The sequence below is a fragment of the Vipera berus genome (assembly GCF_964194415.1).
Source record: "Vipera berus genome assembly, chromosome: 1".
Taxonomy (NCBI): domain Eukaryota; kingdom Metazoa; phylum Chordata; class Lepidosauria; order Squamata; family Viperidae; genus Vipera; species Vipera berus.
Genome location: NC_138202.1, coordinates 218,080,892 through 218,108,794, shown reverse-complemented (window position 1 = coordinate 218,108,794; position 27,903 = coordinate 218,080,892). Strand labels below are relative to the sequence as shown.

General features: G+C 39.2%; 1 protein-coding gene across 1 annotated transcript; it reads left to right on the top strand.

The window, feature by feature from the left end:
* Positions 1 to 27,019, top strand: HPCAL1 (hippocalcin like 1). Its single transcript, XM_081315364.1, has 4 exons — positions 1 to 96; positions 18,727 to 19,129; positions 21,496 to 21,601; positions 25,782 to 27,019. Exons 2-4 carry the CDS (start codon positions 18,752 to 18,754, stop codon positions 25,877 to 25,879), a joined length of 582 nt encoding a protein of 193 aa, XP_081171490.1. The 5' UTR covers positions 1 to 96; positions 18,727 to 18,751; the 3' UTR covers positions 25,880 to 27,019.
* Positions 27,020 to 27,903: the final 884 nt, after the last annotated feature.

The window sequence follows — 27,903 nt, the reverse complement described above, 5'->3', positions numbered from 1 at the left end:
CTGGGTACTTGGGTGTTGGTAGGAAAACAGAAATTCCTGGGGATCCTTTTCAAGATGGAGTTTGTAAGAAATGGTGAGATTCAAAGATCTAAAAAGGTACTTGGACAAAGACTTTCACATAGTTTGAGATGGCTTGTCATAACTGTTTTGGTATCAAGGAAATACCTGGCAAAAAGCAGAATACTGAAAGCTTCCCCAACATAGATTCTATCAATACTTGGGAGCGTTCATGAGTGAATAGCAACTGCATGTTCTTTAAAGAGTAACAACAATGCAATGTAAATAGGATAGAAATGAAGGACTTGCTTTACCAGAGTTGGTGAGAAATTGAAAAATATATATATGAATAGAGATGGGAACAATATCATAAAACTATAGTATCCTCTATACAAATCTTTTCTACAAGGTAAGCACTCTCAAATGTTGTGCTGCATACAGATGAACTTAATTTCATAAAAAATACAGAAGGAATGACACAGGAAATAATGTCTTAAGAGAAAGGGGGAAAAATCAGTACAAAACAGACTGAACTCATCCAGGTGAGAATAAGACATGGTTTTTTGAATCAGAATATCAGACATCTAAAATTACTGCAGAGTCAAGATGGGGGATGCACACATTTCACTTACAAGCAAGGCAAATAGCAACAGAAAGTCTGAGCCATGTTTTAGACATAGCTTGTACAATAACAGTGATCTTGGGAATCAGCTGGTGACAAGATTCAAAGCAAAGGTTCAGAAGCCAGGTGAGCAGCACAAGATCAGCATTCCAAAGTACAAAGTCAGCCTATCAGCCTAGGTTCTGTTGAGCCGAAGCTTTTATACAGACAGCTGAAAACCAGCTGAATTTGGGAGAGGCTCTCAGTGGATCTTTGGGAGTGGGTTAACTCTTTAGAACAGGGGTCCCCAAACCCAGGCCACGCAAACGAGCAAAGCCACATCTGCGGAATGCAGGCAGCACGTGAAACCATTCCCCCTCAGGTCTGCGGAAAAACCTCTCCACAGAACCAGTCCCTGGTGCCCAAAAGGTTGGAGGCCACTGCTTTAGGAGACAGTTGCTCCAAACAAGCATAATATTTTAAAAAAATATTTCAAGGTTGAAAGCATGGGTTTGAGAATTGTATGAATGTTTAGGATTCAAGACCCGAATCATAGAGACTTGAACCACCAAGGGACCCTTCTTTGGCCATGTACCCACCAGACCGGTCACTCTTCACCCAACTGTGTTGGCTTGTTGTTAAGACAAAAATTAGGGAACCCTCCCCCATAGATACTCTTTTATGGAAAAATGAGAAACGCTCATTCAACTGATAAAAGAAGCCAACGAAAGTGGCTCTAATATAAACTTCCTGTTGAGCCTGATTCCTCATGTGAGAGACAATCTAGAAGGCTCAGCACCTTGTATCTTTGTCTTCCTTTAGCAAGGACATATCTGGAAAGAGCAAATCAGCATTGTGATCGGGTTTTTCGTTCGAAGAATTTAGCTCTTGTGGTTCACTGGTGCTTATTCTATAAACACACAACTATTCTTAAAGCAATAGCATGCTAATAGAGAGTGAATTTGATGAGTGGAAACTAGAGTTTATATGATGTCATATTCAGTATTGCTTTGAAATTTTCTGTGACATCCAAGAAAGATATCAAAGAAAGAAATGATTTGAAATCATTTTCCAGATTGAAGAAACAACAATTAAACGGTAGAGGTTTTGTTTTAAGATAGAAAAGGCTTCTGTCTTCAGTTTTCTTATTCGGTTAATAAAGGATGATAGTTCTGGGCCGCACACAGAGCTGTGCTTATCTGGTTTCAAGTAGAAATAAATATGTCAGGCTTATCTCAAGGTTGTAAATCCAGTGTATGCATCATAGCCTCACAATAAGACTATTCATGAAAGCATCAAGAAAAATAATCTAAACTGAGTTAGATTTTTATGTGTTTGGTTATTAAATTCATATCCTACTTTTCTATCTGACACTAGTATAATTAAAAACAAATATGTATGATTGGATCTCCTGCAATAAAGTTACATATTCCATCTATTTTGTGCATAAACAAAGTTGAGACAGAAAAAACAGAACTACTTTGTTAAACTACATGGCCTAAATAAACTGTATTTTCATGCTATATTTCATGTTGTTTCCCTACATCTTTCAGCTTGAACAAAATCTGAACTTAACAGAAAATATAAGCAAATAACAGTGTAGAACACATCTACTTTTCCCCCCAAAACATCAGTCTATTTTTTGCAGTATACAAATTGGCTGTAACATGCTTAAAAGCTACTGTTTTATTCAGGTTAGGATTCTTGCCCAAAGCTGCAAAAAGTTGGAAGTTTCTGTTACTTCTCTATGCCTCTGTCAAATTGTTTTCCATTTACAAATAACAACATGCATCTAGTTTCTTGATTCTTAGGTCAGAAATGTGTAAGATTTGAATGAATTTTAATTGAATCTGTCAGTCACATTTTTTTCATTTACCACTAGTTTGGAAGATTTTGAAATATAAACAAAACGAATGTTTCATTATTTCATGTACACCTAGCAAGTAAAGAAAGCTGAACTGAAGCTATATAAGAATGAAACAAAATAAATAGGTGCTGGTTAAAGTAGGTCCTAATTAAGCACTTCTTTCTTTGCCTATTGGATATTCATGACATTCTCAATTTAAAAATCTTTGAAATTTAAATTAGTGATAAAAGCATGCTTAAATTTGATAACAGGAAAGAAAAAAGCTAAAACCGGTGATTATAAATGAAGCATTTCTGTTCTCCATTCTATAAAGCAGAGGTACTGGAAAGCTTTTTTTCTGAATGCAGAATAAATTGTACATTACATAACAGAACACTGGCGTTATAACTCTATTCAGTTAGAATAGTGTACCTTTTTCATCAGCCAAGACAAATTTATTAAAAATTTCCATTCAAGTAGCAAAGCCTATTTCCTTCCAACATTTTTTTTTGCTCAGATTCTATTTCTTTATTATTCTGCTTCTTTGAATCTTGGTTAAAATGCTATTTTCTGCAGAAACAAAACAATTCCAGTAGCTTAGAGGTATGAGCTGAACTATTTTAAACAGTCAGATTTTCCTCATCCTTTCTCTTATTTCCAAATTATGAAGTCTGTACAACTCTACAATTGCTTTGTACGCATTCCTGAAAGGTGATGTATAGCTTTGAAAGAACATTTATGGCATTTTATCACATCACCCTCATACCCGTGACTGCTCTTTAAACTAATATTCAGTGATAATTAATTTATGTTTTCATTCTGGGTATAAATGTAGTATCAGGAACCATTTTTTACTCTTTCTAGAATGTTTTGGAGGACATTGGTGTGAGAATTTCTAACTTGTCAAATTACTCATCTGATTTTCTCTTTGATACGGAAAGGCTTCAATTTAATTAAAAATAACAAGCAAACATGCTGTGTTAATATTTCCGCAGCACATAAAACAAAGTAGGACATCATTTTAAAAATGAACTGAAGAAAAAGTTTGAAGTGACAGCTTAAATCATTTTTTTTTCAAACATTTGACTATCCAACTTCTGAGGTAAGAACAAAATGCGGTTGAATTCCTCTACTTCTCCGGAACACTCACAAGCATAACGTTTAGGTCTAAAAGAGTTGAATCCTCTTTTAGCAGTTCAAAATTGTGGAATGCCAAAGAGGCAAAGATGAAAAATCCATACTGGTGTAGAAAAAATAATTCCCCATCCACAACTGAGTTCCAGTAATTCCATTTTATTTCCATGCCTAGCTTAGCTTGACAATATTAATTTTTAAACTCCTCAAGTGCACAGTCTGAGTACTTCTAGACTGCCTTCTAGAAGACGAAAACAGACTGACTTGCAGACTTCTTGCTTGAAATAGCTGCACGCGACTTGCCAAAGCAAATTCCTTTCAGATAGCTGAACTGTAATTCCCATTGTAGCTGGCTGATGTGACAATTATAGAGAAGCTATAGTTCAATGAAGAAGCACATGGTCACTACCTTCTTTTTATTTTTCCTCACTCTCCCGCTAGTCTACAAGATGGAATATGTGCTTTCCTATGGCGCTCCTTGGACAAGTCTTCAGAATACATTTCTAGGACTTTATTTATCTAATCAAACTTCCAGGCTACCTCAATCTCGGTTGGAACTTTAGATGGCTAACTGAATAGAATAACTAGGTTTAAAACAGCATTCAAGAAGGAAAAGAAAGCAATAAGAAATGACCCATGCTAGAGAGAACAATACCACTAGTTTACAAGGCCAGTCTTTAAGGAGGCCTGCTGGAAAAACCCAGGAATTTTTCAAAAAGGCATTACAAAAACACAGAAGACTTGGACTTGTAGGGACTTTGGAGGAATGCTGCTCCACAGGGCGGGTGTGGCTACAAGGAAGGCCCTCGGCCCACTATTAGTAATCATACCATAATTAATGCAGTTTCATGATGATTAACTGCAGCATTAACCTTGGCATTTTGCAGACATCGTGGATATTTTGATGTCCCTTTCAACTCTCTTCTCTTTTGCCTGTCACTTTCCTTTGCGCAAGGAGGCAAATTGTGTAAGCAATCCTCAAATATTCCTCAATAATTCTCAAAAGAAAACAGTGTCATTCTAGCTCCCTAGCCGGGAAGTTCTCTAAGAAGGAAAGAATTTTAAAAGCTAACCCCTGGGGTGGGGGGAAGCTTATTTCTGAAGACTTGACAATAAGATTGCATTGTGGGGAGAGGGAGGGGTGAATAATGTGCCAATAACATTTTATAGTGGAAATTTGCAGAGGGGGGAAGTGACAACATTTATTTGTCTTCATGCTGTCTAGTGCTCAGTAACATAGCCCAGTACAGAAGATCTCTTGACTAAAGGCTCCATGTATCGGGATGTGTTTTGCTTGACAACTCCTAGATACGGTATACACAATAGTTTTCAGTGACCCGGTAGTCAAGAATGCTAAGCTGTAAAGAGGCTTTGATGCAGACAGTTAAGGGACATCTGGCGTGGGAAGGATGTGAACAATGTCATGAATTATATAATAACTCTTCCTGAATTTCCTAGAAAAGCAAACAAAAAATACCTGGATTTTGACTAAGTTTGTTTTTTTTTGCATTTTGTGTTCACTGTAGTGCTGCTCCCTTTCATGCCTTTGTTTTAATGTTACCAGAAACTGGTAGACTCGGTTGTTGCCTTGTTTATGGTTTGTCATCTTGTTGATATTTTTCTTACAGCAGGGGTGTCAAACTCAATTTCATTGAGGGCCGCATCAGCATTGCGGTTGCCCTCAAGGGGCCGGGTGGGTATGGCCAGGGTTGGCGTGGCCTACTGGGTGGGCATGGCTAGAGTGCATATGGCCTACTGGGTGGGTGTGGCCAGCTCCACATCGTTGGCATCAAGGGTGCCTATGGGGGCCTGGGCAGGAGTGGGACAGATCTGGGGGTCTCTGGCAGGAGGAGGATCTCTCTGGGCCAGGGCCAAGGCAGTGGGGGCCGTTCCCTCACTGTTTCCAGGATGGCTTCGCGGGCCGCATGAAACCACTTTGTGGGCCGGATCCGGCCCCCGGGCCTTGTGTTTGACATGTCTGTCTTACAGTGTATTTTTTTTCTATTGTGAGAGTGTTATCTCACAACGAAATCCTTAGATAAAAAGCATGCATAGCGTGGACCAGATGCTTAGTCTACTTTTATTTATTTTTATTTACTCGTAGCCCGCCTTTATTATTTTTACAAATAACTCAAGGTAGCCAACGTACCCTCTGCACCTTCCTCCTCCTCTTTCCCCCACAAGTGTGTTTCCCCTGTGAGGTGGGTTGGGCTGAGAAAGAGTGACTGGCCCAAAGTCACCCAGCTGGCTTTCATGCCTAAGGCAGAACTTGAACTCACAGTCTCCTGCTTTCTAACCTGGTGTCTTCACCACTAGACCAAACTGACTCATTTGCTGGCCTGCTGAGGGCAAATACTATCAGAAGCTTTTTTTAGAGCCAAGCATTTCCTGGGACTATTTGCTGTCTCTGGTCCCCCGATAGGAGTATTTCTATTGGGATATTTACTCATTTATTCAATTTATATCACCTGAGTGATTCTGGGCAATTTACATCATAAAACAAGAAGTGGAAATAGAAGCAAAATGAGCCATTTAATCTGTTAATTAAAACAACGCAACTAGTTTGTGGGAGAGCACAAATTAAACTACTTACAAGGCAGCTAACCAGCACTGGAGGCCAAGCACATTGACCTAAACCTTGACTTTAAGAGCCTTCCAAGACGGCAGGATCAAGACTAATCTAACCTCGCAGATTCCCAGACTTTTAGTCAATGCACATGCAGTAGTCGTGAGAACAGTTTAATGTTGCTATTTCTGTGATGGCTGGTGCCCACTTACAATAAATACATTGTGTGGCTTCTCAGTTATAAACAGGAGCTGACAGTTTGCAGATTGCTGGGAAGCTTAGTTTATGGAAAAATAAAGTGATTACTGTCAATACAACCATATTATATTTATCACGGCAGAGATGCTGGTCCCTGTGATTCTGGCATTTAATGCACTTCTACCAAGTTTATGGTTTGGGTCTATTTATTGATGTTCTGCGTCAGGAAACTTTTGAGAAAATGCACTCATCAAGATGGCCAACCAGTGACTTTAGGTTTATGTTTCAGTACATTTGACTGGCAGAATAAGCAAGCTGAAGATAAGTCATAATTGCATTTCTGTATGGCACTAAGAAGGCAATCCTGTATCATTTACCTGGGTGTAATTCAAATTGCATGCCATGGAAATATATATACGACTTTTGTGGTAAATGAGTCTTTGGTTTTTCATGTCATCTGATGAAACCGATATTGTTCAAAGTAGAACTAGACCAATAGACACCTGACTCAATCCAAAATGTGAATTTTCCTGGTCATAAAGACAAAAAGTCTTCCACACAAGAAGCAAAAAGGTTGTGTATTGCTTATTGTTCCACATGAACTTTTTTTGAAGATATAAGTCAAGTTCTTCTATCGCCCCATAATAATACATTGTACTCCCCCTTTAAAAAAGAAAAGAAAAGACATTAGCGAAAAAAGTCAAGTGCTACAACAGAAAAGGAAAAAGCTTTTTCTTTATTACTAGTGTCTGAAATAAAGACCCATTACTCGTTTTCTTTCAATATCCAGTATCTCAAAATCGTATTGTTCCATTTTGAAAAGCTTAGTGATTTTACTCTTCGTGAACTTAGTGATTTTTAGACAAGCTTTTTGCTCTTTGTGATTCAGCAGTAAAAGTGCTTGCTGTTATGTTACCTTTTCTTCTCATCTTTTTAAAGCAAGTCCTTTCCAGAGCTGCCTTCTCCTAAGTGGTGCCTTCCAGATATATTAGACTACAGTTTCAGTAATCTCCAATCAGCATAAAGTGTACTTGCAGTATAATAAAATGTTCCCAAGCTTTTTTTCTAAGAAAAGTGAAGCTTGGTATTCTATCCATTCAGGTAAATCTTATTTTCTTGGTTGCATAGTTTCCCCGTGTTCTGTGGTAGAATGCATAAGAATTTGTTCCTTGTTAATTTTCTGCATCCCTTTTTTGTGCCATATAGAAATTGTAGAGGCAACTTAATTTATATGAGATTAGAAGCTAAGTGGAATGTAAGTAGTGCATGGAGAACTAGGACTGCAGGCTAGACTAGGAAATAAAAAATCCATGAAGAAGGCAGTGACACACAAGTGTATTGTTGTCAAGAAAAAATCCATGAAGTAGGCAGTGATACACAAGTGTATTGTTGTCAAGAAAGCTGCATGATGTTATTGTCCATTAATCTCCTAGGTGTTGTGATTCAGGGTCAGCCTGTGGGTTCGGCAGTTGGGTCGGACGACTCAGAGGAGGAGGAGGGGGGTGTTGGAGAGGTTGCTGAGGGTGTTGGAGAGCTTGCTGATGAGAGCCCTCAGCCAGGCCCCTCCCACCTGGTTACGACGCAGACCCAGCTGTGTGAGCCTGACAGCATGGATGAAGATGACCCACAGCTGGCCCTGTTCAAGGACGCCCGACGCAGGAGGCAGTCAATCAGGAGTAAACAGAGGAAGGCAATGGGGCACCTCGGAAGGAGGCAGAGAGAAGCCACGCCCTGAACTGTTTAAAAGGGGAATACGTGGGAGGGCTGGTTTGCTGAAGGCAACCGTTTGAATAGCTCCTGTTTCATGGTTCGTGTTTGCTCTGTTTGCTCTGTTTGCTCTGTTTTAAGTTAATAAATTTGGCAGGCTTAGTTCCAGCCTCTTGCCTTCTTGTAAAAGGGGTTGTCCCTGCTTTTTCTGCAGGGCCGGTAGCAGGCTGGTACAGAACACTAGGAATCAAACTCAACTCAAGAGTGTCTTTTAAGTTTTAGATGAAGATAAGCCCCTAGTGATCTAAATGGAATTTAGATCATGATTGACTTGCCTTTCCAATTTCAGTGAGTTACAAGGGAACTAAATTAGTCTTAATTTGACAAATTAAAAGTAATGCTCTTGTTAAATTAAAGATATTCTCATTGGCAGATTGCTGAAGGTATCATCCAGAAAAGTGGTTCTGATGGCTACCAATGTAAAATCACATTCAGCATACTGTGGACCTTACTATAAAAGCTTAAGCACATACTGTATGCAGGTGCATTAGTTTATGTTTCTTTATTAAGCTAAACCATGGTGTAAAAGCAGCATATGTATGAAGTTGATTTCATATCTAAATATCATTGCTAAATGACAAACACCTCTGCTTGTGGTTTGCAATGGAAAGAAAGCCATGGTTTGTTCTGGAAAAGAACAAATCAAATCCTCAGTTTAGCTGAAACGATTTGCAACCTTTAAACTGGACATTTGGAGAAGTGAAGCACTTTCTTGCTTATTTGGAGCCAGACTAGATCATGTTTTAGCTTGGTGTGACCAGTTTTGTGTACAATTAACTTTTGGTCAGGATTTCTATCTGCTGCCCTCCTTGAAAGCCACAATTAGCAAATTGATTTTAGATGTTTTATAGCAGTAGTGGGGAACCTGTTCTTTTCCAAACGGAATTACACAACTCTTCACATCTCCCTTGAAATGCAAATGTAGTTTATTTTCCAGAAATGGGAAATAAAAAAATTAGATGGATATATTTTGCTTTTTGGATTGAAGAGTTTGAAAACAGAATAAATCTAACTTTTAAATTTGGTGTAACCATATGTCTTTATCTTCATTACAAGAATATCTTTGGAATTTATCTGCCCAAGAATATATATACATTGGACAACATAAAAATAGTTGCAGAGATGATGCAGATAATTTGAGACCAAATTCAATTCACCCCATCTTACCATGTTTATTCTCCAGTAATGTCTTTCCAACATAGCTCAAAAATAGAGGCAGAAAGTTACCCTCTGCCCTTCTTTATGGCAAATATAATAAAGCACTTACACGTGAAGGATTATGTCTATTTGATTCTGGAGAAATAGAAACAGTTGAGTGTGCTCTCCTTTATTGCAAGTACTGTAGGGAACTCCCAAAGTATTACATAGCAGCAGTTTTCCAGCCAAAACAGGTGAGTTTAATTCTAAACTATTATTATCAGGTAATAAACAAGATATCACAAAAGAGAGTTGCCTCCTATTGCTGGACATTGGCGAAGATATGATATCAGCAGACACCCTCAACTCATTTTAATTTTGTTCCATAATTTGGATTTCAAATTCTATTTTTGTAATAAAATATTTTTTTGTCTTTCTATCGTTTTTAAGAGGCCGAAAATAAGTTTTGTTAAATGAATGCAGTACACTAATATCAGCCTGCTCATATTCTGTGCAAATAATGCTTTGGGCCACAGATAGGTGAGCAAGCGCTTCCAGGAGTTGCCATGGCAAAATCAGAGCATGAGCCTGTGGGAACTGATTTGATGAATGCCATTTAGAGCCATTGACTGAAATGTTTCTTGGATGCCAGCAGCAGAGCTTTCTCTTTCTCACAATTAATGAGACATTTGGCCATTTAATTTTGTAGAAACTGTCTGAAGCCATGTCCATGGACTATCACATTAAATGTGACTTAATAAATTAATGGGTGTCACTTGTTTAATTTTGCCTAATACATTAATTACACAACTGAATATTTGTGTGGTGTTAATGCAGAAAGAAATCCACTTTCTTGAAAGAAATGGAATATTTACCATCCGTACTTAATGAGTTTTAAATTACTATCTAAAAAGGGCCTTAGATTGCTTAGACTTTTCTTAAGAATGCAAAACATAATTTTACAGTTTTTGTAAATAATAATAATGCTCTCTTTACAGAAATTAATTTATAATTAATGCCCAGAGTGTCTTCTCCAGTTCATTCTTCAAGTTATATGAAATAATTTGATTTTGAAATTCACTTTACATGAAAATAATATTTCCAGAATTCTCATGAGCATTGAAGAAGATGTCAAGGTAGCTGAAGGGACAAATATGAGCATCCTGTCTTTAATTCTACATATGTCGCTTTGGTAGTTTGCAAACATGCTGCCTTCCCACGCTTCCACTTCCACTTTAGTCCCATGGGGAAAATCATGAGGGAATTCTCTTCAAACACCCCCCCCCATTTTCCCCCCAGATCAGAACATTTTGGTTGGTAGAAAGGCTGCACAGTGATAGATCCTGTATGTAAAAGGAAGCGATAACAACAGACTGTTGGCAACCTCACAATGATACGCTAAGCACAAAAACAGCATCAAAAGAACTCGAAATATCTTGAGAATCCAACTTCTGTCATAGGAGGTCAGTGAATAACTTTGGGCTAGTCAAAAGATCCCAGCCCAGAACCACAGCTCACAGAATTGTGGTTTAAGCTATAGCCTCTATTTATCTGATGCTTGAGTTAAAATGATATTTCACAAACATATTCCCCATTGTATGACATTTTTAATGATAGTTAGCACAAGAACTGGGTTTGTTCTTCTGGAAATGTGCTTCCTTCCACTAAAATACTGTAAGTGGGGCGCATACCGCACACTCAGAGTGCACGATGTAAGTGTGGTTTGGAACTGCACAGGAACAAAATGTATTAGCCATATTAAAACTAGCAAACTGTAATAATAATCAATGATAGTAATTACCATAGGAATGTGAAAAACCATTGTTGAAAAAAATAGAAAAATTTTCTTTGCGCCCACATTGGCAAGAAGGAATTTATGAGTAGATGCAGTAAGAATATCTTCTCTAGAGTCTCTGGAGTGAGGAAGTTCATAAATCCTATAAGTCAGATGGAGGACCCAGGCTGGAGAAGAGGAGGACACGGCCCGGGGCACTGGCGGCTGTGGAATCAAAGCCAGATGTTGCATGCAGAGGGCAATAAAAGGGGTAGTGCTTCAGTGACACCTTTATGGCCATCTTGATCTTTTTGATCAGGATGGACAGCCAGTTGCCTGAAATGGTATAGGGCAGGGGGTCTTCAAACTTGGCAAATTTAAGACTTGTGGACTTCAACTCCCAGAATGCCTCAGCCAGCCAGGGCTGGCTGAGGAATTCTGGGAGCTGAAGTCCATAAGTCTTAAAGTTGCCGAGTTTGAAGACCCCTGGTATAGGGTCTCCTGCTTGAGCAGGGGGTTGGACTAGAAGACCCCCAAGGTCCCTTCCAACTCTATTCTGATAGATAGATAGATAAATAAAATGAGTTAACTGAGCTTCACCAGTTTGAGGAGCAAATTGTCTGCATGAACCAGTAGCTGAAGCCATACACAACAAATTTGAATAATAGAAGATAGTTCTCGACTGGACAGCACTTGCTTTTCTGTGCCTCTCCCATAGAAATATACTTCCCATTAATCCCAAAATTACATTGGAAATACAGAACAGCTTCTCAGCCAATCAAGAGCTTCCTGTTGTACATTTGTATGTCTGCCAGACAGTATAAAGCAGTCTGTGGCAGGTGACTGAGACCTGGTACATACTTCAGTGGATGAATGGATAGATTTAAACTTTTTATACCCTGATCATTTTCTTCCTCCCCCCCCCCCAGTTCTCAGAGCAATTTTATAAGACATAAAAGCCACAGCTGATGATTTAATGTATATAAATGGGTTTCGAGCAGCATAAAAAAAAGAGAAGCTACAAATGTGTGTTTCAGGGTAAACCAAAATTAGAAAGAAAGAAAAATAGAGGACATTTGCATTAGAAAAAAACCTACATTCTTCCCTTGGGTAACTGTCAGTGTTGACTTCCATTGTAGTACACTGAAAAATTTAAATATCTTCCCCCTCCCATTTTCCACTGTGGCTGATTTTTACTAATGTGAATGAAAATATATTTATGTCACTGTTCCCCAATTAGTTTTAAGTCAAGTTATAAGTGTAGTTGTATTTGCTGGGAACATGAGGTTTCTAGCTGGATACATATAGAAGGTTCCATGTTTTTTTACAGAGGTGGTTTGTCCTTGCCTTCTTCCCGGGGTTGAGAGAGAGTGACTGGCCCACAGTCACCCAACTGACTTAGTGCCTAAGGCAGAAGAATTAAGGTCTCCTGCTTTTTAGACTCTAACCAGGGGTCTTCAAACTTGGCCCTTTTATGACTTGTGGACTTCAACTCCCAGAATTCCTCAGCCAGGCACGCTGGCTGGGGAATTCTGGGAGTTGAAGTCCACAAGTCATAAAAGGGCCAAGTTTGAAGACCCCCTGCTCTAACCACTTCACCAAAGTAGTTCTCCAAGAAACAGTCATCTCTCTCTCTCTTTCTCTCTCTCAAAAAAAAAACACTGATTTTTTTTCATGCGTTGTTTCCATTGGTTTACTTTTTATTTGTCTAGTTCACGTAGCTACCCTTCAAAAGCTATGAGAATTGAATAGGTTGGTTTCTTTCCTACCTTGCCCCACTGCAAAAACAACCTATATGGTGCAGTACTACTGCAAAATAAAGATAGAGAGCAACTACTTGCCTCGCTGACAGTATGTGCAATTAGCTGGAAAGCTCCTCCGTGCTCTTTACGTGGCTTACAGAGCCTTGGTGGAGCAGTGGGCTAATGGCTCCTTAAGTAACACCAGCTGCCTGCAATTAGTGCAGGTTCGAGTCCCACCAGGCTCAAGGTTGACTCAGCCTTCCATCCTTCCGAGGTAGGTAAAATGAGGACCCAGATTGTTGGGGGCAATTAAGCTGACTTTGTAATAATGCCGCTTGGGGGGGTGTGTGAAAGCCCTAATAAGCAGGCATATACATAGAATGAAGGCTACTGCTAAGCTTGTAAGCCGCCCTGAGTCTTCGGAGAAGGGCGGGATATAAATGGAATTAAAATAAAATAAAATAAAATAAAAAATAAATAAAAATTACAGCTCTACCAGCTGGAAGCTTCGTTTAAACATTTCAACATTTTGGAAGCAAGAAAAATTCTACTAGAGCAAACAGCGAACAGAAATAAAGCAAGAGGGCTGTAGTATTTGTGCTTCCCTCCAACACAGAAGTAGCTAATGAGATAAACACAGGTTTCTGTTTTAAGCCTGATGTGCTTTATTAATGAGCAGCTGGTTGCTTTTTCTCCTTCAGTCTCTTGAGAAAAATTGTTCAGTAGAGTACAGACGGTGTACGGAGGGTGCAATTTCTGACAGACCTCTCCAGTTATGTCATTATCTCGTATTAGCGCTTCTCCCCCTTCTTACAGTTTAGAGCAGAGGCCCCCAACCTTTTGGGCACCAGGGACCAATTCCGTGGAGAAAGGTTTTTCCACGGACCGGAGAGTGCGTGGTTTCGTGTGCTGCCTGCATCCTGCAAATGGGGCTTCGCTTGTTTGTGCGGACCAGTTACTGGCATGTTGCGGCCCAGTGCTGGTCCACGGACTGGGGGTTGAGGACCCCTGGTTTAGACAGCGATAAGTTTCTTTCATCTCTTCTCTGCATATCACATTGGCTGGTAATCATTATTGTAAGCTTACTCTATAGATGCTGATACGATTAAACCATAAATACTGGGGAATTTCATAATATTGGATGGAATTAACACTCTTTGGGTTTTTCTTTCCAAAAGAAACTCACAGTGCAACATCTGAAGTGGCTTTTAATCTTTTGGATTAAGGTTTGGCAGTAGAACCCAGAGTATCTGGGCACAAGAACCAACCAGTGGCGTTGGTGGAAAACAGTGGAAATGGAGGAGGTGATGGACGCAGCATCATAGTTCAAGTACCCACCCCTTTGGCTGGTGTATACATGTCCGGAAGGGCAGTTCTTCCATTGCAATGCTCAATTCACTACTTTGTCTTGTTGACTTTCGACTTTTATCTCATGTACACTGTTGTATATCTCATGTATACATGTATACTGCGTCTCACTTACTTTAGCCATGCAGGGGAATTCAATAGGGAAAGCTGTTTGGAAGAGTTAGCGGTAAAAAGAAACCAGGCCATGAAAGAACTTAGTGGCTGGATGTCACCAAAGCTGACACCAAGCCAGAACATAGAAAAACTCAAGTAATGCAAGATCAGAAGATGTGGAGACACCTGGCCCATAGAATCACCAAGAGTGATTGAATAACATCATCATCACCACCACCATCACCATCATATTTGATCCACCTATAACATAAACCAACAAACAAAATCTTGTTAAGAATCCTAAAAGGGATGAAATTATTATGGATGGAAGGAATTAAATTATTGCAATTAAATAACAGACATACATTTCCTTTCTTGTTTTTGATCATGCCCTCTGCTTGATCAAATGGATCTGCGATTGTCCTCTGCAATTGGAATCAGAAACTCTTCCACCACCCCCAGATACTTTTTAGGACAGTATTGAATGGAAACTGCTCCAATTCAGTTTGAATTAAGGATTTGAAATTCAGAAATATCAAACAATTAATTCAAGCTGAGACTCAATTTGGGGGGAAAAAGGTTCACTAATAAGTTGTAATGAGAAAGGAAAATAACAGAAGCCACAGCTAGATAGATGGATGGACAAAAACAGCAGGGGTAATTGAATGTTTAGGGGACTTTAACTCTGCCAAGTTTCAGCTGGATGCTTTCAAGGGTTCACAATATTATTTTTTTTAAAAAAATACTCCGTCCTATTTCTTTTAAAGCAGATACAGCACAGATGAGAAAAAGACAGCCCCAGGGCCACCAAACTGTCCAGAAAAATGTCTTAATTTGCTAAACTTACTCAGCAGGTATCTGCTTCAACTTAAAAAAATAAAAATAAATGAAAACCTGCTTAAGAATTATGCTCTTAACTCCATTTACTTTTTCTAGGATACCAGATTTGGCATCATACTAAAAAATGACCAAACCCTTAAAGACAGGATAGGATTGCTTTGCTGACTCTAATTCTCTGACATTGTGGAAGGACTAGCAAATTTGTGCCCTTCCCCCCTCCAACATTTAATCTCTTGTCAGCAAGACTTTAAAAAATGAAGACTGATTTGTATTTAAGGAATGGTGTAATTTTGCTACTTCTGATCACTTGGTTTGGGTGCCAGAACAGTGGCATGCCGTGACTGGTTATCCTTTTGCAAAGGGCACCCCTCCCTTTGCATCACTGAATCACTGGGAAGATCCAGTTGTGTCATAATTGTGGTTTGCAGGCCATACGTGCCTTTGCAAAACGTGTTGCAAGAGGAGTCAGTTAGAAATCTCTTGGCTGACATCCAGAATGGAATAGCATGCATACACACGTCTAATCCTATGATTTTTATCATCTTTGCTATCTCTACAGGATATCTGGCTTGATATGAACGTAATATGTACGTGTGAACACATCTACCACCTTGCTAGGATATTGAGATGAACTGCTTATTGTTAGCTGAGGAGGTGTCCTCACAACAGAGCCTCCATCTTGGTGCCAATCTGCCACAGAGACATGATGTCAGCCTTGTGAGATAGTCCAGATAAGAAGCACACCCAGGACTACTAGCTCTGTGTTGTAAGATCACCTTAGCAGACTCTTGCAAGTCTAAAAGTATGTCTCTTCCCCCCCCCCCCCGCCACCCTTTGTCTTCACAATCCAAGAAACTAGGGAGGGTCCCATCTGAGACTTTGCCAAGCCCACACTGCTGCTGCAGACTCAGTTGCCTCTCATCTGAACATTGACTGGTCTGCGGTTCCTCTCCCGAGGTCCTTTCCACATATCATTTCCACATGCCAAAACTCAGTCAAGGTGATCCAACTGGAAAATGATATTTTCTCTTTAGAACAGGGAATGTCACACAGAGGGAGGGATCGGAAGGAAGTCAGGGACCTGCAGCGCTCCAATTGTGCCTAGTCTTCTTTGGCTGCCAGAGAGACCAGAACTTCTCTAGCAAGTCACTGAACATTTGCCCAGATTGGGAATGTTGACTGTAGGAAATACCTTCCACAAGGTTACCCTGCACAGCACCCGCTCTTCTTTTCGTCATGACGATTTTACCACTGCTAATCTTGCTTTGCCATCCCTGCCTCATTCCTCTCCTACCAGATATTCCATTTTTCCCATTCTTTTCGTCTTTCCTAGACAGCACCGCTGCCATCGCGACCCATCGCGACCCCATGGACAACATTCCTCCAGGCCTTCCTGTCCTCTACCATCTTCTGGAGTCCATTTAAGCTCACGCCTACTGCTTCAGTGACTCCATCCAGCCACCTCATTCTCTGTCGTCCCGTTCTTCTCTTGCCCTCAATCTTTCCCAGCATTAGGCTCTTCTCCAGTGAGTCCTTCCTTCTCATCAGGTGGCCAAAGTATTTGAGTTTTAGCTTCAGGATCTAAAGAGCAGTCAGGATTGATCTCCGGTTTGATTGCCTTGCAGTCCAAGGGACTCGCAGGAGTCTTCTCCACCACCATAGTTCAAAGGCCTCAATTCTTTGGCGCTCAGCCTTTCTTATGGTCCAGCTTTCACTGCCATACATTGCAACTGGGAAGACCATAGCCTTGACTATACGTACTTTTGTTGGCAGGGTGATGTCTCTGCTTTTTATTGTGCTGTCTAGATTTGTCATGGCTTTCCTCCCCAGGAGCAAGCGTCTTTTAATTTCTTGGCTACAGTCCCCATCTGCAGTGATCTTGGAGCCCAGGAAAATAAAATCTGTCACTACCTCCATTACGAATGCTGTAGGAATTTTTAATAAGTTCACACATTCTAGGTCAGGTGTGTCAAACTCAATTTCACTGAGGGCCGCATCAGCATTGCGGTTGCCCTCAGGGGGCCGGGTGGGCGTGGTCTGGGTGGGCGTGGCCTACTGGGTGGGTGTGGCTAAAGTGCGTATGGCCTACTGGCTGGGCGTGGCCAGCTCTACATCTTTCGCATCAAGGGTGCCTATGGGGGCCTGGGCAGGAGTGGGACAGATCTGAGGGTCTCTGGTAGGAGGAGGGTCTCTGGGCCAGGGCCAAGGCAGAGGGGGCCGTTCCCTCACTGTTTCCAGGATGGCTTCGCGGGCCGCATGAAACCACTTCACGGGCCGGATCCGGCCACCGGACCTTGTGTTTGACATGTCTGTTCTGCGTTCTGTTCTAGCTGTTTTTGTTATATTTTCCTAACGTCAGAAATATTGTGAGGTTTTGACGTCTATATTTAGTTATCCAAGTTGCTTTTAGGCTCACAATGCATCTTCCAAGAGAACGTGCTTGAAATAGTGAGCAGAGGGAGTTTCCCTCTTAAAAATGGGGGCAGCCTTTGGATGGCTTTTTCAGGCTTCCGTTTATTTCCTGTTTTTCTGGCAGCCGGCTTATTTGTTTTGGAATTCCTGAAACAACTTTCCAAGCATTTCTAAAGTATTTGACTCAAAGAGTGGATATATTTCCTAAAGTAGTAGAGCTAACAACTGAAAATATTTGATAAATATCTTCATATTATGAATTAGAACACCACGGAAGAACTTGCTGGGTAAAATGGAGAAGATAGCCACTGTGTGCATTTTGGTCATGGAAATAGCTAGGGAACACAGCATATTGTCTAGTCTTCGGCCTTGTGTCCAAGAAAAAAGTTCTAATGAAATAAAGCTTCTAGAATATTGTGCTCATATAAAACAGTGGGAAATGGGAAAGTATTTGGCCGCAGAGCTGCAATAAACATCTCTAAATATATTATGCTAGAGAGAAATATGAGGATTAATTAAAGCAAGAATATATATAAATTCCACTTAGCCCTCCCTTTTTCATTTTTTTTGGCATGGACAAAGGATGGATTTAGGAAGAGAAATGAAGAATTACTGTTCAAAAAGGTTGTAATCATGAGGATAATGTATGCAGAGTGTTTGGCAATGGAGAGACAACAGAATGGGCTTTCTAGCTGTTTCACTAAAAGGTTGGAATGGAATTTGCAATTTGTGTTTACAGAAGGTTTTCTGATATTGTTTTGTTGTTTTACGAAGGGAGATTTCTGTGAATGATTGGGCAATGCAAAAGAGGCTGCAGTGCATTTGTAAGAATTGTCTCTTCTCTTCATTGCTGAAAACTCCAGTAGATCAAGAATCCCTTTACAGTGGAAGGGTGCTATCATTTGGTGCAAAGCCACTTTTCAATAGATTGTGAAAACAAACTACCAATTGCATCCTAATAAAGCAAGAACATGCTTACACGATAGTCCGCATTACCTTCCCCCCCCGTATGCTGTAATAGCCCTCTCAATAACAATGAATTTCAAGAAAAATGGGGAAAGAAATGTATAGTATTCCTTCTGAAGAAATAATATATCCATCCAATTAGTTTATAATAAGCCACAGGCTTGAAAAAGCAGAATATATAAGGAACCTATTTCTGTCCTTTCTGCCATGGTACATGCTTAATACAGCTACATTTTGAATTTCAGTTGTGAGAAGAATGAACTAATTTTTTTGTCCTGTTTTCAGCTCTTAGATAATAACCAAGAACAGAATGGGAAAACAGAACAGTAAATTGAGACCGGAAGTGCTGCAGGATCTCCGAGAGAACACTGAATTCACAGACCACGAGCTTCAAGAGTGGTACAAAGGTTTCCTCAAAGATTGCCCGACTGGCCATTTGACTGTTGACGAATTCAAAAAGATCTATGCTAATTTCTTCCCATACGGGGATGCCTCAAAATTTGCAGAACACGTGTTCCGCACTTTTGACACCAATGGCGATGGGACGATAGACTTCCGGGAATTTATAATTGCGCTAAGTGTTACCTCTCGAGGAAAGCTTGAGCAGAAGCTGAAATGGGCATTTAGCATGTATGATCTTGATGGCAACGGTTACATTAGCCGTGCTGAAATGCTTGAAATAGTGCAGGTAAGTAAGGAAATGCTGAAGCATCTAACTAAATGTTAAGACAACCTAGTGCAGGGGTAGGCAACCTTGGCTCTTTTATGACTCGTGGACTTCAACTCCCAGAATTCCTGAGCCCCTGACCTAGTGCAATCAGCTATTTAACTTGAATGCAGTTATAGCAGCCATTTTCAGCCTGGTGCACTTGAGATATATAGGCCACACTGACTAAATTATTTCCAGTAGCACCAATTTTGGGAAGACTGCTGTCCATAATCTTGACCTTGGATTTTATTTCAGCTGAAGTACCTCTTAGCCTTCTAAGTGTGTCAGTACATGCATATACAGATAGTCCTCAATTTATGGCCACAATTTAGCCCAAAATTTCTGTTGCTAAATGACAGTTGTGAAGTGAATTTTGCCCCATATTACGGCCTTTCCTCCCCAGTTGATAAGTGAATCACTGCAGGTGTTAAGCTAATAACATGGTTGTTAAGTGACGCCGGCTTCCCCATTGACCTAGCTTGTCAGAAGATCACAAAAAGTGATCAGACAACCCTGGGACACTGTAGCCTGTCATAAATACATGCCAACTGGCAAGCCTTCAAGTAAGTGTGAAAAGTGATCATCAGTTACTTTTTCCTGTCCTGTTGTAACTTCGGCCACTAAACGAATGGTTGTAAGTCTAGATACTATCTGTATCTCTGAGTAAGTGAGATGCAGACAACGGTATGTTGGCTCGGAAAGTAGTCATCAGATTACAGATCCTATTTTGCATACATTAGTATGAGTGTACTTGGCTTATTAACACCGGCTTTAGATGTGCATTATTTTGGTATTTATGCACCAACTTTTTAGCGTTATCTGGAAATACTGCATATAACACATATATAACAAAGGCTGATACCAGTCTATTCCTTCATTTATTTATTTAAAAAATTAAATGAAAATTTTGATTGAACAAAGCCATGATTTGTGGCAGAGCTTAATTCCGGTGGGTCCATCTAGTCAAATTCATGGCATGTGGAACATTGTGACTTGGATGTAAGAAATGATAAAGAGCATGAATTTACAAATAAAGTGAAGGAAAAACAGATACATTGTGGAAAGGAAAGGAAAGGAAAGGAAAGGAAAGAAAGGAAAGGAAAGGAAAGGAAAGGAAAGGAAAGGAAAGGAAAGGAAAGGAAAGGAAAGGAAAGGAAAGGAAAGGAAAGGATGCAATAGAACTGAACTAAGTGACCTGATCTTATGGAATGATGTTGATGAAAACCTGGAGTGAAGTTGTAGATTTAATTGTGAACAAAAGAGCTAAAAGTATAAATTGGCGTCATCTACATTGTTGTAAGTGTACATGAAAGATGAATTCATAGTTCAGTGACAGGTCATGTTACACACTAGTGAATGGTAATAATAGAAAAAGAAAGGATGAACTTTGGAGAAGAATGAATGCAGTGCAGAGGGGCAAAAATTATTTTAGGTGACATAAAGGCAATGAGATGAGAGAAAATAGAAAAAAGTGGTAGAGACATTTAGCAACCCAAGAATGAATGAAAATGGTGGGATCTATTTAAATACATAGTTGAAGCATAAACCTCTTCATGGATAATTATAGCAAAGGAGGAAAATAGAAAAGGGCAATAGATTTGACTGCCTTTGGTGTTATCAGGGGCAAGTAACCAGGAACAGCAATTAAATTCAAAACACTTCAAGTTTATTTTATGTTACCTATACACAAGAATCTGATCTACTAATGGTCACAGCAAATTGGTGTTAGATAAGAGTCAATGCAATTTATGGGGGAGGCTGGGCTTTGGTTTCTTTTGGGAATGTAGCAACTCCAATCTGATGACGCATTTGATCCCACTTTCTCCTACAGTTTACATTAGAATCAGAATTAGAATTAAGGGTTATGAGGAGTTCTGAATATTGTTGTTGGTGTCAAGAATGGATCTTGGGAAAAGTGGGGTGTGAAAGGATGTGAAAGTGCAGGTAGAATAACTATTGGGAAAGGAAGTATTGGTGGTTAGTTTAATCTCCCAACAGAATGTAATGGCAACTAAAGGACATGGAAGCTGTTTGAAAGACAGAAATGAATTTGTTTACAGAATACCAATGAAGACTGTGCATCTGTTCTCCTTAATAAGTAAATACATCACATATAAATCAATAGATGGAGAATATGGGAATATATTAGATACAAATCACAGCTCAGGAATTTGTTTAAAAATGTAGAACTTGTTATGAGGGTTTCTTTAGTACTTTTTTGTATGTTTTAATATATTTCACTGTAATGGCCTCTCACGATTTTTTGTTTTGTGGTTGTTTTTTAATTTCGGACTTCCAAGAAATATTTTAACCTGTTTTTCCTACATATTGCTATCCCTTTAAAGGCAATCTATAAAATGGTGTCTTCAGTCATGAAAATGCCAGAGGATGAATCAACTCCAGAGAAACGAACAGATAAAATCTTCAGACAGATGGATACCAATAATGATGGTAGGTTTTGTCAGTAAATTTTTGTGATTACCAAAGATGGGGGTAATGGTAGTGGACATCTGTTCAAAACTCTTTAATCTAGAGTCACGAAATCTGTACAGGGAGAAATTATTGCATTTTTTTTTAAAAAAGTGTGAGTCTTACCTGTCCATTAAAAAAAAAATTCTACAACCAGACCACAAAAGATTTCCCTTGTTTATAAAGTTGTCTCTATGCACACTTATTTTCCTGAGATTAACTTTTTTTTCTCTTGCATTCTGTTTTCCTCTTCCACTGACAGTCTCTGCCAAGCCATGTAAAACTTTGCAGATACGTGTTTCGCAATGGGAATAAATTATTGAAAAGTACTACATTTATTCTACTTTGTACAGCTCGTTCCAGCTGCAGGTTTTTTAATCTACAAAAAGGAAAGGAGTTGATTTGCACGAATTTTGTACAAAGTCCATTAGAATTTCAAAGAGTAATTAAAATTGTAGATCTCTATGTTACTTCAGATTGGCAGCCATTATCTCTTCCTCCTGCTAGATTAGGGATCCTTCTCATTGTGTTTCTCCTTCATCTACTGTATTTTGCAACCAAAAAATACGGTAGAGGTTGCCTTTGGAAGCAATATGTTGCTTCAGAACCTTTGATCAGACAAGGTTAGGAGAGAAGAAAAAGGAAAGCTAAGGTCCTTTGTGGTGCGGAGGCTACTTAATGGAATCATTACTGTTGAAATAGGTTCCTGCAGTTTTTTGGTTGTGGGTCAAAGTAAAATGTTTCCTTGGCATTGCCTGCTTAGCAGGACATGTGTCTATTTGCATGGAAATACTATGTACCATACTATGCGCAATGCTGGAAAAAATGAACAAGTACCGTCAAAAGAAGAGGTAATAAAGAAGATATTGGAATGCGCAGAGATGGACAGATTAACTATGAGACTAAAAGACAAAGAAGAAACAGAATACTATAAAAGCTGGAATTTATTTTATAAATGGCTGGAAGAGAGAACCAAAGAGTAGAATTTGTATATGTATCAGCGTGTTATGAACCCAGCTCGCATATTGTTTGAAAAACTAACATATGTATGTAGAGAGAGAAAAATAACAATAAAAAACTTTATATTAAAAGAAAGAAGTACCATACTATGACTGGTATGGTGGGAGGTTTGTAGGCACTAGTTCCTCAGCCAATGAGGATTCAGAAGATACCAATATCTCAAAATATAACCAGAAATGAGTTCTTTGAAGCAACCTATTGCCATTGTTTTCCAGTAACCTCTGAAGCAAAGGTGAGGTTATGTCACTTTCAAGTCTCAACTTCAATACTTAATCCAACTAATCTTAGTCCAACTAACAAATGATGAAAGATGCTGGGAGCAAGTTCCCTGCCTTAGTATGCATTCAGCTTACCTTCCCTTTGACATGAGCACATCACTACTACGGTTAAATAAGTATTAGATACCTGCAAGTTGGGTGGAGAGGCTAAACATGCACTTGGATGTCAAAAGGGGAAAGTGATTGTTGTTGTGGTTGTTGCAACAAAAATAACAGTAAAATAGGAGAGGCATTGGTATTCTTGTATTCTTCATAAGAGAGATCTATCAGAGTACCCTAATTCCATAACAATTTAATATATATTCATAGTACTATTTAGAGCACAGGGTGATCATTTGATCAGCCATTGTTAAGTTGTTTTCAAATTAATCTGAGCTGAATCAAGGAAGATGCAGCCTTTCAAAGAGACCCCACCACCACCACCATAGGTTTCTGCTTGCATCTTACCTTCCTTCCAAGACTAGACGTTGTCATCTTGGGGAGAAGAATATCCTAGCAGTTTGTGGGGGATTTTAGTTCAGACTGAAGCGGTCCATCTGTACCACAGCAATGATGGAGGGTGGCTTTTGATTCTCTGTCAGGAAATAGTGATACAAATGTCATTTATTGAGTATCTGGTCCTCACTGAAGACTTCTGCTAGCTATTGCTCCCTCCCATAGGTGAGAGATGATTGCCCAGGAAGCAGAATAAAAAGATGTTGAGACTCTGGAAAGAGTGCAGAGAAGAGCAACAAAGATAATTCGGGGACCAGAGGCTAAAACATATAAAGAACAGTTGCTGGAATTGGGTATGTGTAGTTTAATGAAGAGAAGGGTGAGGGGTGACATGATAGCAGTGTTCCAATATCTCAGGGGTTGCCACAAAGAAGAGGGAGTCAAGCTATTCTCCAAAGGCAGGACAAAAAGAACGGATGGAAACTGATCAAGGAGAGAAGCAACCTGGAATTAAGGAGAAATTTCCTGACAGAACAATTAATCAGTGGAACAACTTGCCTCCAAAAGTTGTGAATGCTCCAACACTGGAAGTTTTAAAGAAAAGATCAGACAGCCACTTGTCTGAAATAGTATAGGGTTTCCTGCCTGAGCAGGGGGTTGAACTAGAAGACCTCCAAGGTCCCTTCCAACTCTGTTATTTTGTTCTATTATAGAAGTGTCAACTAGTAGGCGATTGATATTTGTGCTCTTTGGATGGTTTTGTGAGCGTGCATAACTTACAAGCACAATCTCTTTTGAGACAGGTATGCCGCATAGATGCATCTGAGATAAGCATCAAGTAGCTTGCCTATTTCTAATTAACTCAGTTGTGAGAGAATTTAAATGAAAGGATAAATATGCACAAACCATTAAAGTCACCATGACTGCTGAAAATTATTGTTTTCTAGTAATATGATAGAAAAATAGAAACCCAGAACATAGTAAAGGTAGTCTTTATCTTACAACCAGTTGCTTAGCTACCATTTGAAATTCTGATGGACCTACCCTGGGGAGGTACTTATGAGCCATATATGAAGTTCCGACAGTCACCCCCCCCCCTCCCGTCATGGGATCTTGCTTTGGACACTTGGTAACCAGGCTGCATTTGCAGAGTCCTGTGGTCATGTGACTGTGATTTATGACAGTTTTGCTTTCGGTTTTTGGCAAAACTGCCTCTAGCAAACCAGTGGTTTGCTTAACAACCATACTGTTTGCTTAACTATCTCAGTGATCCATTTAATGATCATCACAAAAATATCTCGGTGATTTGTTTAATGATCACCACAAGAAAGTTTGTAAAATCTTTCAGACTGCTTTATGACCATCACAATTGTGATGGCCTCCAATAAGATTGCAACTTGAGAGCTACTTTGCATCTTTCCGTTGTTACTCTTTCCGGCCTAGAGAATTTGTTGAAGCAGAGATAGTCTCCTCAAAAAGCCTGTTTGTAAAAGCTTATTGTGCTTATCTAAATTATCCTAGAAATATATCACATTCCTCTGCTCCTTTCTATTTGCCCATCTAAGAAATTAGGAAATAAGAATAGTACTTGAGGGCAGAGTATTTCACAGAGAAGGTGGGGGCTTGTCTGCTTTTCACCATTGTCTGCCTGTCCAATGGGAGCCAAGGTCTTTGAACCAGTAATTCAGAATCTTGAACAATAAACTCGCATGTCAAAGAAAATGCATTCTAGACATTGCCTGAGAACGAATGAAGATTGAAACATGTTTTTCTTCCAGTGGTACTTCTCATGTTTTTTGTAATACAGAAGTCTGCCCTGAATTAATAGCAATGGAAACCATTTGCCCCACAAATTACCTAGTGTTTTATGAGGAACAATAAGCTGAAACAGACAAATCCACAAACCGACTCACTTAACTTAATCAGATTGTAATGTCCACTTAATTTCAAATATTTTGGCATCATTGGTTCGTAATGCTTTAATCTAGCTCAGGGAGGAAATTGTATTTGGTTCAAAAATGTGCCTGCCTGCCTGAGATTCAGCCGCCTGCCATTTTTCAAGTCCGCCCTTCAGCAAAATGTCAGCTAAAGGAAGCAACAGATCAGCACTGAGGTTATGCTTGTTTTCATGTCATTTTCATTCAGGGTTTTACGCTTTTCTTGAGAGCTTTGGAATTGTAACAGGATGTGAGAATTTTGTCTGGTTCTTATTCTGATTGTATTTCGGAAGTCTACATTATATCAGAGTTTCCTCAGCCAACCCTCCGAAAAACAGCAACAAGGTGGGGGGGGGGGGGTAATCTTTTTGGCAGTCTATCAAATCTCATGTACAGTTCTTTTTACACCAGCTGGAAATGAGCAGACAGCTCTTTATGTTCTCTATGTGGCATATCAGATGTATAATTTTCTCTCTCTTTGTTCCTTTCAAGGTAAATTATCTCTCGAAGAGTTTATAAAAGGTGCCAAGAGCGATCCCTCAATTGTCCGGTTGTTACAGTGTGATCCAAGCAGTGCAAGTCAGTTTTAATGAAACTCTGGACAGTTTGCAAAGAAAATTACTGGCTTGTTCAAGCTTTGCTCGTAAATGGATGCCTTCTACCATTCCTCATTGGTTAGTGGACGAAACTTTGTGGCTGGATTGTGTCTGTATCCAAGTGGGGGGAAAAAAGAGCCTCACTCTTCTCATCAGCTACAATACGACTTCTCTTTCCAGTATCCTAATTCTCTTTTTCACTCCACATTATTGTTAGGACTCCCTCTACACATTGAGTGTAACCGAAGGGTATGTTTACATGCAAGTTAAAAGAGGGAGAATGGTATTCCTCTTGGTTAATCTAAATGGATGACTTTGTAACTCCAAAAAGATAGTGTATGTAATTTTCATCTGCTGTGCCAGCAGCAACAGACAGTTTATATCCCAGAAAATCACTATGAAATGTGGAATAAATTAAGCAGATTTTGTTTTTAAAAAATGGCATGTCTCCAGTTTCCTTCTCAATGAAGAAAATTGCTTGCGCTTGCAAGCAGTTCTCATTGGGAAGAAAACTGGATATCATGCTGTTTTTTAAAAAATAAAATAGATATACACATTTAAAATATACACATACATATAGTTGTATGTGTATATATCTGTATTTTATTGATATATATATATATATATGTGTGTGTGTATATATATATTACATTTTGAAGTAAAAATTAATATTTAGGTCATATTTAATATATGAAGTAGACCTCATCCTTCATTTCTTTTAGTTGTCCGTGATTATTATTTTTTTAAGAAAAGGATTATGATATTTATACATAGTCAACTTGCCATTAAGGCACTGCATGATTAGCTGTTTGTGGGTATATCACTGTTTTAATTACTGGTTGCAACACTTTGTCCATTTTTACTGTGGATTCTTCCAGCATTTATTGTGTTTAATGAAGACTAAAGAGGAATCATTCTGCTTCCGTGTTTCACAGTGACGGGCCACTCACAATGGCTATCACACTTCAACAGGCTTTTGAGTGAGGTGAGGTAATTTGACAAGCATTTACTATGATCCTCCTACCACTTTGTGGTTGTCCATCTCTGTTAATAGTCTCGTGCATTCCAGTGTTATTTAATATTTGCCTAATGCCAAGAAATGCTGATTGAAATAAAGGTGAATTTTCTTGTTGATCTATGTTATCTTTTAATTATTGGATGCTTTGAATTTGCATGCAGCACAATTTCTTTCTTGGAAACAATGAAAAGATATTTCAAGAGTCAGTTTAAAAAGAGCGTTCACACAAATTGCACATGAGTGAATATTACTCCATTCTTCCGCATTTTTTCAAACAGAAACATTGTTCATTGACTGGCCACAATTGCCATGGATATGTAAACCATAGGTGTATCTTGGTTTTGTGATTAAAAAGAATTTTAAATGAATACCAGCCTAGCTCAGCAATATTATTTTTATTCAGAAATATAGCTAGAAGTTCTTATAAAAACAAGATTACATATCCTGACATAGCTATGTTATAGGAATTGGATTAAGGCAAAAGATAGTACTGGCAGTGGAGCTCTGGACTATAGGTGGACAGTAAAACCTGCCAAGTGAGAATGAAGAGCACAAGGATAGTAAAGCCAACTTTTGAAAATCCGTATCCCTAAAAATGCCCTTCTTTCATTACAGCTGTGGTCCAAGGGTTACAGTTCTTCTCTTAAAAATCAAGACATTTTTATTGGGTGGAGTTCAACTGCTGGTAGTTAAATGGACACTTTGATGTATTTTATGCTGGCAGTTTAACATGGAAGTGATTTGCCATTCCCTTCTTCCAGCTTGATTTTCCATGAGGCACGAAAGCCAGCTGGGTGGCTTTGGGCCTGTCCCTCTCTCTCAGCAAAACCCACCTCACAGAGTTGCTACGGGGAAGATAGGGGGAGGGAGGAGTATTAGGTATGTTCATCGCATTGTTATTTTTAAAAATAATAAAGTTGATTTTTGTAAAAAAAAATCAAATAAATTTTCAACGCAGCATAAAACGCTGGTAGAAGAACGAGAACTGTTTCCCTAGCAT

Excerpts from the sequence above, each read along its gene's own strand:
- HPCAL1 (XM_081315364.1), top strand. The coding sequence starts at position 18,752 with ATGGGAAAACAGAACAGTAAATTGAGACCGGAAGTGCTGCAGGATCTC. Across the intron at positions 19,130-21,495 it reads AAATGCTTGAAATAGTGCAG|GCAATCTATAAAATGGTGTC; the intron begins GTAAGTAAGGAA and ends ATCCCTTTAAAG. Across the intron at positions 21,602-25,781 it reads GATGGATACCAATAATGATG|GTAAATTATCTCTCGAAGAG; the intron begins GTAGGTTTTGTC and ends GTTCCTTTCAAG.